The sequence below is a fragment of the Oryctolagus cuniculus genome, chromosome 12 (genome assembly GCF_964237555.1).
Source record: "Oryctolagus cuniculus chromosome 12, mOryCun1.1, whole genome shotgun sequence".
NCBI classification, from domain to species: Eukaryota; Metazoa; Chordata; class Mammalia; order Lagomorpha; family Leporidae; genus Oryctolagus; species Oryctolagus cuniculus.
This window is the reverse complement of record NC_091443.1, coordinates 91355138-91367684: the sequence shown is the minus strand read 5'-3', so window position 1 is coordinate 91367684 and position 12547 is coordinate 91355138. Positions and strand designations below refer to the sequence as shown.

Here is a 12547-nt window from a genome sequence, read left to right as displayed (position 1 = left end):
AAGCCAGGAGCTAAGCCACCAAAGACCTCCTTATCGAAGGAAGAGGCTCGGTATCTGACACGGAGAAGCCGCAGATGCTGTTCCCCCAGCTCCACGGCCCTCCTCCACCCCAAGGTCACCCTCACCCCAGCAGAGCCATCTCCCCACCTCCCCGCCTCTACCCACACCGTATCTCTCTGCCGCTTGCCTTCTCTGCTGAGCCCTGCCCAAGGCCTTCCGGACAAAGTCCCGCAGGACAGGCAAGAGCACCGATGGGAGCCTGGCGGGTCACTGTGGACTCCCCCAAGCGGAGCCCAGGTGGTCACTCGAGATCCCTTCACTGGATATAGAGGTGACAACTTTTAATTCAAGTCGTCGCATGTTTATTTTAATTTGGGTTTGAAAAAAATGCACCTTGCACATGAGGTGGAGAACTTCACAGGCACCATTGCTAGGAGAAAGGGGAACAAAGCAGTGGGAAGAACACAGTATTAAAACCACAGCAAGATGGTGCCGCGGCTCACTAGGCTAATCCTCTGCCTTGCGGCGCCGGCACTCCGGGTTCTAGTCCCGGTCGGGGCGCCGGATTCTGTCCCGGTTGCCCCTCTTCCAGGCCAGCCCTCTGCTGTGGCCAGGGAGTGCAGTGGAGGATGGCCCAAGTGCTTGGGCCCTGCACCCCATGGGAGACCAGGAGAAGCACCTGGCTCCTGCCATCGGATCAGCGGCCATTGGAGGGTGAACCAACGGCAAAGGAAGACCTTTCTCTCAGTCTCTCTCTCTCACTGTCCACTCTGCCTGTCAAAACAAACAAACAAAAAAACAAAAACAAAAAAACAAACAAAAAAACCCACAGTGTGGGTGGTTTGAGGACCTGGTAGAATTCTAGAATTCTGTCTGAGCTGGGAAGGATGTGCCCCTTCCAGGTAGAACATTCCAGATTCCGCGGTTCCCACAGAAGATGGACAGGGACAGTTCTGTCCCCCCAGAATAGACACAGGCCAAGGCTGCTGAACAGGGGCCGCGTGTTCTGTCTCCGGCATGAGCACAGCCAGGGGCTGGGGCCCGGGGATGCCAGCATGAGCCTGGGTATAGAGCGAGTGGCCTGGCACTTAGGGCCTGAGTCTCCCAGGGCAGATGGCCCTGCAGGGTCTCCTGGGGACTGTGAGGGGAGGGTCACAAGCATTGGACTGGGCGCCTCATAGACCTACATCCAAGTCCCACCTCTGCTGCCAATGAGCTGTGTGACTTGGGCAAGCCTCACCACCTCTCTGTGCCACCTGCACCGCACCTAGACAAAAGAGTTAATAACAACCCTGCCCCCACCCCAGGACTTGGGGGAATGAATGCTAAGCTGCCCAGGGCAAGCCGACCTGACCGAGCCTTCTGCACACCCGCCACATTCACCCCAGGTACCCCAGTCCCTGCCTGTCTCCCACTGATGTCACCCCTCCTCTTCTACCCTCCCCTGCCTCTCCTGCCCCACTCTTTCCTGTCTGCCCCCCACCCGGTCTACAGAGCGTGCACTGGGCATTTGTGGTGCAGGCTCCGTGTGAGCACCACTGCCTCCCCGGATGCTTCTGCCATCAACCCCCACCCCAGCCCAGCTGGCACTGCTGGGAGCCCACAGCTCTCTGGGTGACGTGTCAACCCCCCCGCCGCGGGGATGGGCTGGGACAGATCTGTTTCCTGGGGACACTGGAGCACGTTCTGCACAGGGCTGGCTGGCTGCAGGCCTGGCCTGGGTCTCGAGGGAGATTCTCTCTGCTGGGCCTTTGGAAGTGCAAGGGAGGGAGGCCGGAGGTCCTTGCTTATGAGTGGGTCACATTGTGGGGTCTGCACACGGGCCCACAGCGAGCGTTCATGGCCTGGCCGCAATACGGGGAGCCTGCGGTCCTGGGCTCTGCTCCCCAAGCCTGGGACGGGCCCGTCACCTCCCTCGGTGGCCCAGGGCCCTCCTGTCCCCCCCTCTCCTTCTCAGCCATTCTTCTCCCTCTCTCTCTTTCTTCTTCGGCAGCATTACTGGGGACAACCTTGCAAAACTCGTGACTTCTGCCTCCTGGTTCCTTCAGCACGCGTTTCCCAGCCAGCCAGCGCCTCCTGCCCCAGCACTTTGCCATCGCCACGGCCAGGAACACGGACAGCAGCTCCTCACGGCCCCCGGATATCCAGCCCGCATGCACGTTCCCCCAAAGTGTCTTTCACACCCACTCTACGTTTTCAACGAAAGGTCCACACACTGCGTGCGGCTGTGACCTCGCTCTCGCATCCCTGCGCCTGCAACACGCAGCACGGCCCGGCATCCTGTCTGCTGTCGGCTCGTGGCATCCTCAGTCATTCCTGTGTGCCCTGGAAACATGGGCTTTAGGTCTTTAGCCCTGATTGAATTCAAGCTGAAATGCCTCCTCCCGCAGTCTCTTGGTCTGGTGGGGGGTGAGGGGTGGGAAGGAGAGGGGAGGGCAGAGGGAACACGTGAGCAGGCACCTGGGCTGGCTGGTGGCGGCGACAGGCCAGGTGGCCAAGGCTCTGTTCTGGGTGGGATCTGGGTGGGGGCAGGAGGCTGGAGGGTCTGAGAGGCCAGAGCAGATGCCCCCCCCCCCACGCACACTACAGGCCACGGGGCTCTGACCTTCCCACCCTGCACCACTAAAGGGGGGGACGCCATCCTGAGGTCCCGTGCAGCTGGGGCAGGCAGGGAACAGAAGTCTCCTTCTCCCCAGGCTGCTGGCTGCGTGTGGAGAAGTCACTCAGGACATTAAAGAGAAACCAGTGTGTGTGTTGGGGGGGGGCAAGAGGTGACCTGCGAGTCTGACCTTTTGCCCTTTGCCCTGTCACAGCAGTCCTGTTAGGAGGGGGACTCGGAGGGGACGAGGGTCCCCAGCCAGGGTGGCAGGACCGGGCCCAGAGGGCCTCTGTGCCTTCAGTGGTGTGGAGGAACTCAATTCTCCTGGGACAGGGTGGCCATCTGCGTCCATCCATTGTTCCACGTCGCCCTGGGCCAGAGGTCGCCCGCCTCATCCTTGAACCCCCTGCAGGGACGAGAAGCTCACGACCTATCAAGGCAGCCTTCTTTTCCGCCTCGGCCATCCCTCACCAGTAAAAGGCAGCGCTGTCCGGGGTGGGTGCTGTGGAGCAGTGGCTTAAGCCGCCGCTTGGAACACCCACATCCCATGTCAGAGTGCCTGGGTTCAAATCCTGCCTCTGCTTCCGGTCCAGCTTCCTACTAATGCATTCTGGGAGGCAGCAGGTGATGGCTCAGGTACTGCATGGAAGACTCTCTTTCCATAAGAATAAATGAATCCATAAGAATAAATGAATTAACTTCAAAAACAGACAGTTCTGCTTTGTAAGGAGCTCCAAGGTGTCCCAGTCGTCGTGTGTCTCTTGGTCCAGTCTTCTCCAGGGCCAGCGGGGGGAATCCCGGCGGCGCCCACCCACAGCCACAACCCCTGCAGCCTCCCCGCCCCCTCAGTCAGCCATGCAGCTGTCCAGCTGGCAGCGCCGGGCCGATACTGCAACCCCACTTCCGAGATACGGGCTCAGAGGCGTGCAAGGGGTGGGGGCCGGATTTTGGCCAAGAACTTGTGACTTCACCTCCTGGTCTTTCCAGAGCGTACAGTGAATCTTGTCCTCTCTCAGCCTCTGCACCCAAACGCTCACCTCTGCCTGCTTGTTCCAGTAACACACAGCACTCCACGAGATTACAAAAACCAACAGTCGGCTGCTCGGCTGCTCACTGGCAGCCCCTCCCGGGGCTCGGGCCGCCCTGGTCTCCCTCTGAGAGGGGACAGCCAGAAGCAAGGCGCTGTCACTTTGCCCCTGGCACCTCTCAAGAGGTGGAGGCCGAGAGGCTGGCTTTACTTCTCCCGGGAGATCATCACTGGGTTTGCTCAGCAGGGCAGCAAAGCGCCCCCTGTCCTTAGATGTGATAATTGATGGCCCATGGCCAGCAGCCACTCTGTCATCATGAGGATGATGATAAAAACCACGCTCCAGGGGGCAAGAAAGAGTTTGTCTTTCCTGCCTCTGCTCGTGCAGGGACAGGAGCTTCTGGCCACAGGCACATCAAGAGGCTGGGGAGCAGGTGCCTTGGGGGCTGCATGCCCAGCGGACAGCCCAACGGGATGCATGGAGCAGCCACGCCCTGTCCATGTGCCACGGGGGAAAGACTACATTTTTCTGCTGCGTGGCCTCCTTCCTCCGCCAGGCTCTGGGAGTCAACCACACCTCTGTCGTGGGATCTGAGGATGGAGCATGAGCGACACCATGGTGAGAGGAAGACACTGTCACCAGTACCCGGTCCCATGCCCTCGCAGAGTGCTGGGTCTGTGAGCAGTAGCGGGTCTGCCTCAGCCAGCTCCACCTGCCCTGGCCCAGGGAAGCCAGACACACAGGAGGGGAGCAGCCGAGAGCCGAGAGCCCGAGCTGTGCACCAGGTGGGGTAGCGTCTCCGGTGGATGCAAAGCTTCAGTTTTTTCCTTGCAAAATGCAGGGGTGTGAGCACATTCCATGAGCAGGAGAACTCTAAAGAAAATTGCACTCAGGGGCTGGTGCTGTAGCATAGTAGGCTAAGCCCCTGCTTGTGGCACCAGCATCCCATATGGGTGCTGGTTTGAGTCCTGGCTGCTCCACTTCTGATCCAGCTCCCTGCTAAGGGCCTGGGAAAGCAGTGGAAGGTGCCCCAAGTCCTTGGGCCCCTGCATCCATGTGGGAGACCCAGAAGAAGCTCCTGGCTCCTTTGGATTGACCCAGCTCCAGCCATTGCAGCCATCTGGGGAATGAACCAGCAGATGGAAGGCCTCTCTTTCTGCCTCTGCTCCTCTTTGTCTGTGGCTCTGCCTCTCGAATGAATAAGTGAATTAAAAAAAAAAAAAGAAAACTTTACTTAGAACTCCAAACTGTACCTGTACAACAGGTAAAGCCAGAGCCATTTCCTTTCAATGAAGAAAGCAGCCGGAAACACCTGCGAGCCAGGGTCCTGGGCTGCACACAGCCTGATGTAAGGGCCCTGGAGTGCAGGGAGCCGGTGCTGCTGGCCCAGCTGCTGGCTCACCAAAGCCCCCACGCAGGCTCCCCTTGCTTCTCCCGCCACAGGAGTTTGGGCTGGATGACCCACCACCCAGCTCTGCCCTGCCGTGGGCTAGCCCAGGATGCTGGGGTATCACTGGCCCAGCTCTGCCCTGTTGTGGGCTAGCCCAGGATGCCAGGGTCTCGTTGGCTCCCAGGAGATGCTGTTACATCTCAAGAAATTCCCAGCCCTGGGACGCTGGGCCACACATTTTCTACCTTACATGCACTGAGATCTCTGAATCCACTGGCACTGGGCTTTGGGGACCCCGGGGGGGCCCTCAGGGTCCACCTTGTAATTCTCTGCATCCTTCAGCAGGCGTGCAGGGCCGGGGTGGGTTCAGCTCCGGCAGGGTAAGGATTTCTGTCTCTTTCGTCCACTGCTCTTTCCACAGTGCCGCAAACACCAGCAGGCTCACCAGTGGTGAGCACTCAAAGGATGTGCCCGCAGCGGTGCTGTGCTGGGACGTGTTTAACAACCGGCTCTCTGGAAGGCAGGAGGAATGCACTATTTGCCAATGTCCATGGTGTAAATGTTGCCACCATGGCCAGTTTCCAGGCTGCCAATGTGACACAGCCGAGTGTCTCGTTGGGGCAGCGTTAAACAGCCACAGAAATGAAATGACAGACGATGGAGCTGCAGGATGAGCGGGTTTGGAGTTTCGCTCTGGGTGGAGTCTCCCAGAGCTCTGGCCCAGGCTTCCCAGGCATCAGGCCATCCAAGGAGAGAGTTAGGGGGCCGGAAATCTGTGGACGCCCACAGCTGAGCCCATGCACCTGAGAGCGGGCTAAAACGGCACCATTCCACAGGGCGGCCGCCGGCCACACGTGGCCCCTTAAGCTCAGATTGATGACAATTAAATCCAATCAGAAATTGCTTCCCCAGTCAGACTAACCACGTTGTAAGGGTTCACTGGCCGCATTGGAAGGTGGTGGCCATACTGGGCGGCACGCTCTCAAAGCATTCCCTTGGACATCACTGGGGGGATGTCACTGAGATCCCAAAGCAAAACGTCCTGTGGAAAAAGGACCTCACTGAACCCACAGACCTGGCAGGTCCCGGGAGGGACACGTGGGGACCAGGGAAGGCCACAATAAGGGGTCACTCCACTGAATTTCTCCACCCCTCGCAGAAATGGAGTTCTGGGCCTGCTCCTACCAACCACGGGGGCCTCTTCTCCTCAACGCCTCATCCTGCTCACCTGTGAAATGGGCAGCCTCTCTCAGGCTATCAGGGAGCAGACCAAAGTCCAGCAGGAGCGGGCGTGGCTGGCTGCTGCCTCTGCACAGAGGGTGCAGGTCCACCCCCTGCAGACCCAGCACCCTGCCCACCTGCCAGTGCCCTTCCAGCCAGACACAAAGTCTACTCTGGGCCAGGCTGCTGTCCGGGGCCCCCGCAGCCTTTCCTGTTCTGCAGAGAAGCCCAGAGGCCGCTTCCGCCTCAGCCTCTGGAGCAGAGCCTCCCCAGCCCCCACCACAGCCCCGAAGCACCCCCCCCCCCAGATGCTGTGCTGTCTTGTGCGGCCCCAGCTCCTGCCTCTCCACCCACGGAACCACGGCCAGCTCCTCGGATTGTTTACTATGAGCTAAGCATTTCACACTCATGACCTTTTGGAGTCCTTGACCCCAAGGAATAAACATTAACTATTCTCCCCACTTCCCCGACGCAAACGGGCTGGTCCAAGGTCACTTAGGGGACACCAACCTTGTCCTCCCTTCATCCACAGGGCCAGATCCCACAACATCCCGGCCGGCAGGGAGCCAGGAGAAGGAAATGCCTGCCTCCCCCACCCCTCCCCTCTCTCCGGCCCAGCTTCTTCTCCCTGGGATCCCGACTCAAACAGGCGTTCACCGAGCCACAGTCTGCCCCAGCAGAAGAGCAGCCACAGCTCCACTGAAATCCAGCCCAGTGAGGCCCAGAGAGGGTGAGTGACTTGCCCAAGGTCACACAGCACGGTCCCCAGATGACCAGTGCACACCGCCAGCCTCCCACTCCGGGGAAGGTAAGATCTGGCGCTGCCACCTGTCCCCTGCAGGCTGACCCAGTGGCAGTAGCTGGGTGGGAGGTGGCACAGCAGCCCCCAGCCCCACCCAGGGAGGCACCCCCTCCTCTGGGGTTCTGAGTCCTGTGTTCCTCTGGCCAGGCAGGGAGGGGGGTGGGTGACAGAACCCACAGATGGGTTTCTATTTGTAGTCCCTGAGCCCGGTCTGTGCCAGACTCCTGACCTATTTTGAGGAACCGAGGGCCCTGCTGGCTCAGAGATGGCCTCCCACTCGCAGTCCCGTAACCCACAGCCTGGCAGGAGATTGCATGAGTGATTCAGGAAACAAAAATCTTTGAAAATGAGGCTTGCTGGGGGTGGGAAACGGCCTGCAAATCCGAGCTCCAGAGGAGGGATCCGCAGCGCGAGCCCCAAGCCCCCCCCGGCCTGAGTTGCTGGTGGGAATCCAAGTTCCTAGGTCCCCGGTCTGCAGAAACACACATGGGGGGGGGGGGAGGAATGTGCATGTCATTAACCAGGCCACGCCCCCACCAGGTGGCTCCTATTTGGGGTCTCTGCTATTCAAGGTAAGGGCTGTGGACCACCAGCTGCGGCATCACCTGGGAGCCAAGGTCAACAAGACCCCAGGTGATTCGCCCGGACACTAAGTCCAGAGCCGCTGCCCGGGGCCAGTGCTCTTCCATCCCGAGTGTCCGGCAGAGTCACGGGGTGGACTCGTCCGAGGCCGCCCGCTTCTGATCCAGGCAGTCCCGGGTGGGGCCTGGGAATCTGCATTCCCATCAAGTGGCCGGGAGACACGGAAGCTTCTGGTCCTGGATCCCGACTTTGGTCCCTGAGCTGCAGGGCAAGGAGCACTGTGCGCTCCGGAGCGCGGGCTCTGTGACCTCCCCTTGACCGCTCTGAGTCGCAGTGTCTCCACCTATAAATGCACACATTCCCACCGCTTTCCCTAGGAGAGTTTGAGGAGCCGGTGTGTAAGTGCTTTGTGAACTGTGAACGGCTCTACAGAAACTGCCCTTTATTTATCCAATGTTTACGTATTTATTGTTTGTTCAGTGACACAGAGGCAGGGACAGAACCTTCCACACACTCCGGTTCACTCCCCAGATGGCCACAACAGCTGGTGCTGGGCCTTGCTGAAGCCAGGAGCCCGGAACTCCAGCCAGCTCTCCCACATGAGTGGCAGGGGCCCAAGCACGTGGGCCGTCTTCTGCTGCTTTCCCAGGTGCATTAGCAGGGAGCTGGATGGGAAGTGGAGCAGCGAGACTCGAACCGACGCACGTATGGGATGTCGGCGGCATAGGCTGCAGCTTTACCCACTGGCCACAACACCAGCCCTACGGTCTTGACTTCTGTGCCCTCCTCTGTGGCCCCTGGCTCTCAGCATGGGCGGCTGAGCAGCTCTTCAGAAAAGGGTCTTTTGTAGTGGACACTGGTGGTCGAGTGAGAGGCTCCCGCCTGTGCCACACCCTTCTGCCTCCCAGGACGGGGTGGGGCCCTGTGCTCGCTGGCTGCCCCGGATGCACAGCCTGTCCCCTCTGAGGGGCTCGTCAGCAGCGCCCCCACGCCCAGGCTCTGGGGCTCAGGATGGTGACGGTCGCGCAGAACTAGCAGAGGTCAACACTGCTTTTTATCAATGAGAGCTCCCGAAATAACGACGCGCCGTGTGCGTGCCGGGAAGGAAGCAACTCCGAGGGTGGCAGCAGTGGGGTGGCTTCCCCAGGGACAGCTGCTGCTTCCTCTCGGGGCCCAGGGGCCTGCCAAGGAGTCCTGCTTGTTCGTCCCTGCAGTCCCAGGACCCTGGGCCTGTCCACTGCCCAGAGGGAGACCTGGGCTTCCTGTCACCTGGCAATGTGGGGACACACGGGCCAGCGCGCCATCCCCCAGGTGTGAGCCTTCACCTTACCCTGCCCGAATGACCATCTATCCAAACTGCCAGCCGGGCAGGGCACAGGAGAGAAGGATGGTCTGCTGGTTCTGCTGTCACATCGCTTGGACAGCAGAGGGCAGTCTCCGAGGGTCCAGAGAGAGAAACGCCGAGCCCCCTCGTGCCGCTGTTAACCACCGGAAGTGACAGAGGACAGCGCATCCAGACGCCCACGAGAAGCAGAGGCCACAGGCACTGGCACACAGCTTGTTTGGGGATGAGCCCTCTGCACTACTACCCTCCGCATCCCCAAGGCGAGTGTGCGTGTGTAGGAAGAACCACCTCCTGCTGGACCCTGGAAGCCATTCCAGGGGCCTCACCAGATGAAAGTTCAAAAACCAGAATGGAAACTTTTTGATTGAATTTATTGTTACCCACAGAACAAAAGGGTTTCTGCTGTAAAACCCCTCTGACTGGGGCTGGCGCTGTGGCGCAGTGGGTTAAGCAGCCTATGGTGCCGACATCCTATACAGACACCAGTTCAAGTCCCGGCTGCTCCACTTCCCATCCAGCTCCCTGCTAATGCAGAGGATGGCCCAAGTGTCTGGGCCCCTGTACCCACAGGGGAGATCTTGTTCTTGGCTTCAGCCTGGCCCAGCCCTGGCTATTGTAGCCATTTGGGGAGTGAACCAGCGGATGGAAGACTTCTGTCTCTCTGTCTCTGTCTCTATCTCTCTGTAACTCTGCCTTTCAAATAAACAAAATCTCTAAAAAATAAATAAATAAAAAGCCCTCCAAATGAAGAGTGTCTCAGAAAGAATATCCTGCCTCTCACTGCCTTCTACAAAGATTCTAGTACCAGTAAGCACAGCGGATCTCCCTGGATCTTTAGCCAACTTCCCTGTGACAGCCTCTGTTCCCCTGGCTGCTGGGGGTGCAGCCCCATTCTAGGTGGCCGCATCGTGTCCCTGACCCCCCAGCCCCCAGCCCTGCTCCGTGACTGTGACCACACTCAGAGCGGATGGCTGCATGCACAGCCAGCTGCTCCCCGCGATGTCAGCTACACGGGGCCAGCGGCAGAGGCAGAGCTGAGAGCTGAAAGGAGGGGAACGGAGAACAGATGAGCGAGAAACGCACGGGCGTGGTTTTTATTTTGCAGCCACTTTCACATGTCTGCAGTCACTGGTTTCCAGCTGCCCTTTCGCCCCCTAGATGCACGCCTCCCTCCCCCCAACCTCCCACCAACCTCAAGAACCTCGGGGCAGCAGGATGCAAAAGAGAATCCGGGTCCTGACATCCAACACGGACGTTGCTGCAACACGAATGATCGATCCATCGATCGTCTTAAAAGCCAGACTTGTTCAGAGGAGGCTTTTCTCGAATCTCGCCGCCCTGCGTTAGCCAACCAAGAGTCCGCCTGGCCGACCCTATTCTAGCGAGCCCTGGGGGGACCCCAGAGGAAGGGGAGGCCGCCCTGGCAGCCTGAATGCCGGGAAGCAGGCCTGGAAGCGAGCAGTCAGAGGCGCGGCCTGATTTCCTGGCCCTCGTGTTGGAATCTCAGGGGTGAATGTGCCAGGGCAGCTGAGAGTCTGAGAACATGGCGGGTCCCTCGCCCACTTTCCTGCTGGGATTCTGGAAGGAGCAGGGACTCAGTTCAGAACAGGGGCGAAGTCAAAGATGGCTCCACGATGCGCCACGGCGAGGGGCATGGCCAGAGAGGGCCCAGGGAGGGGGCCACTCCTGCGTCCCTGCCAGCTGCTGGCTGCTGGAGAGAACCCGAGGATCCCTGCCCATGCCTGAGGGCAAAGAAACTCGAGCCCCTCCCCCAATTTCCTTCCCAGCATTCCTCTCACCCTTTGCTGGGTGCCCCAGGGTGTGCCCATGCAGCTGCCCGTCTCCCGTGCAGCGGCTGGAAAAGTGGCACAGCTCTAGGGACAACGGGGACCAGCGGGGAACAGAAACAATCACCGGATTCGAACCGCCTGCCCACTGCTCCACCAGCCATGGCGCACAGCGCCCCCCGGGGGTGGGTGGCGACACTGCTGCATCTCCAGAGGAGAATTTTTTCCTCTTTCCTTCGATCCCACTGCGCACTGCCATTGCAACAGAAGCCACGAGGAAGAGCTGCACAGGGGAATGAGGGAAGCATGCGGAACACTGGGCACAGCGCCTGTGGGCGTGGCGTGGCTCCAGCACCCTCCCTCCCTCCCCTTCCCAGTGACCACCATGCTTAGGGGGCAAACATGGCCCCAGCAGCCCCTGGGCGGGGGGGGGGGCGCCGGCACCTCCGGCAGGTGCTCCTGCCGTCCTTTCTGGAAGCCTCTCTTTGAGCTGCTCTCTCCAGGGTGCTTTTCCTTCATGGTGTCCACTTCAATCCGGTGTGCACACGCACACACCTGCACATGCACACACAACGCTCGCACAGGCAAGCGTGCACACACACACACACACACACCTGGCTCAGCAGCCCAATGTGCTGACTCCACAGTGAGTTGGGGCCGCGGCTGCAGGTTCAGGGGCCCCCGTGGGTTCCTTCCTCTGCCTCATCCAAACCCTCCTGATTTATCCTGCATGGAGCCCCATGCTTCTGCAGGCTCCTTGTCTGTTTCACACTCTGGTTAGGGGGCCCGGGAGGGGGCCAGTGCCCGGCCTCCCCCCTCCACCACCGCACCCATCATTTCAGCCCCCTCCTGGCTTTGAACCTTCCCAGTCACTTCAAAACTCCAAGCTGGATTTGCTTGCGTGCCCATGGCTGGCCCGGTGCAGACTCGTCTCTGTCGGTGACACCTCCCACTTGTCTGTCCATGGAGCCAGGGCCTCTGCGGGCCACTGGACACTTTTGTGAGATAGAAAAAGATGTCCTGTCCTGACAGATGCTGCTCCAGGCAGAGTCAGTCCCAACTCGCCCCCCTGCTGGCCTTGTTCAGGGCACAACCTGCACCACTGTACATAGCAGACCGCTGTGGAATCTTTCCAGTCACCCACTCTAGAACTTGCAGTGTGGAGTGGCCTAGCGCACAGGGGCAGCAGCCTCACAAAACTCCAGGACCCACTGGGCCCACGCCAGCCCCAACCCCCTGCCCGGCTCCCCTCCCAGGCTCCCACTCGGTGGGGCAGCAGAGCCCCTGTCCCAGCAGACACAGCCGTCCCTGCCCTCCTCAGCTCTCCCCGTGGCCCACGGCACACGGGAAACCTTAGGGGATCCCTGGCAGAACGATGTCTCCCGCACACAGCAGCCAGCCCAGGGGCCAGGCTCAGGGGATGGACAGAAGGCGGGCCCTGGCTGGAGGCCTTGCCCTCCCGCTGGCCAGCTACTGTCCTGAATAAGTTGTTTGGCTTCTGGTTGGCGAGGAGCACATGGTGCTACCTCCCGAGGGGTGGCGACAGGGGGCAAAATCAGGAGAGACCTGCTCGATGTGTGTGCTGCCTCCTTGTTGATAACGCTGGCGACACAGGGTGGGGTACGCCCGGTGTATTCAACACTCAGGCTTGTGCTTGTTAAGGGGCCAGCGCCGCCCTAAGCACTTTACAATGCGGATTCCCTTAATCCTCAGTGAGGGACGGGCTGTCATCTTCTCCTTGGTACAGGAGGGGAACCGAGGCACAGGCATCAAGGAACTTGCCCAGGGAGAAA

At 60.0% G+C, this 12547-nt stretch overlaps 2 protein-coding genes across 2 annotated transcripts in view; one reads left to right on the top strand and one right to left on the bottom strand.

The window, feature by feature from the left end:
• CORO2B (coronin 2B) overlaps positions 1-12547 on the bottom strand; it is a 122734-nt gene that overhangs the window by 70905 nt on the left and 39282 nt on the right. The window lies entirely within an intron of this gene.
• Positions 9966-12547, top strand: part of CALML4 (calmodulin like 4) — a 389480-nt gene continuing 386898 nt past the window's right edge. The window contains exon 1 of the mRNA XM_070054408.1: positions 9966-9969. Coding sequence (XP_069910509.1) covers positions 9967-9969 — 3 coding nt within the window. The 5' untranslated portion in view covers position 9966. The remainder of the gene's footprint in view (positions 9970-12547) is intronic.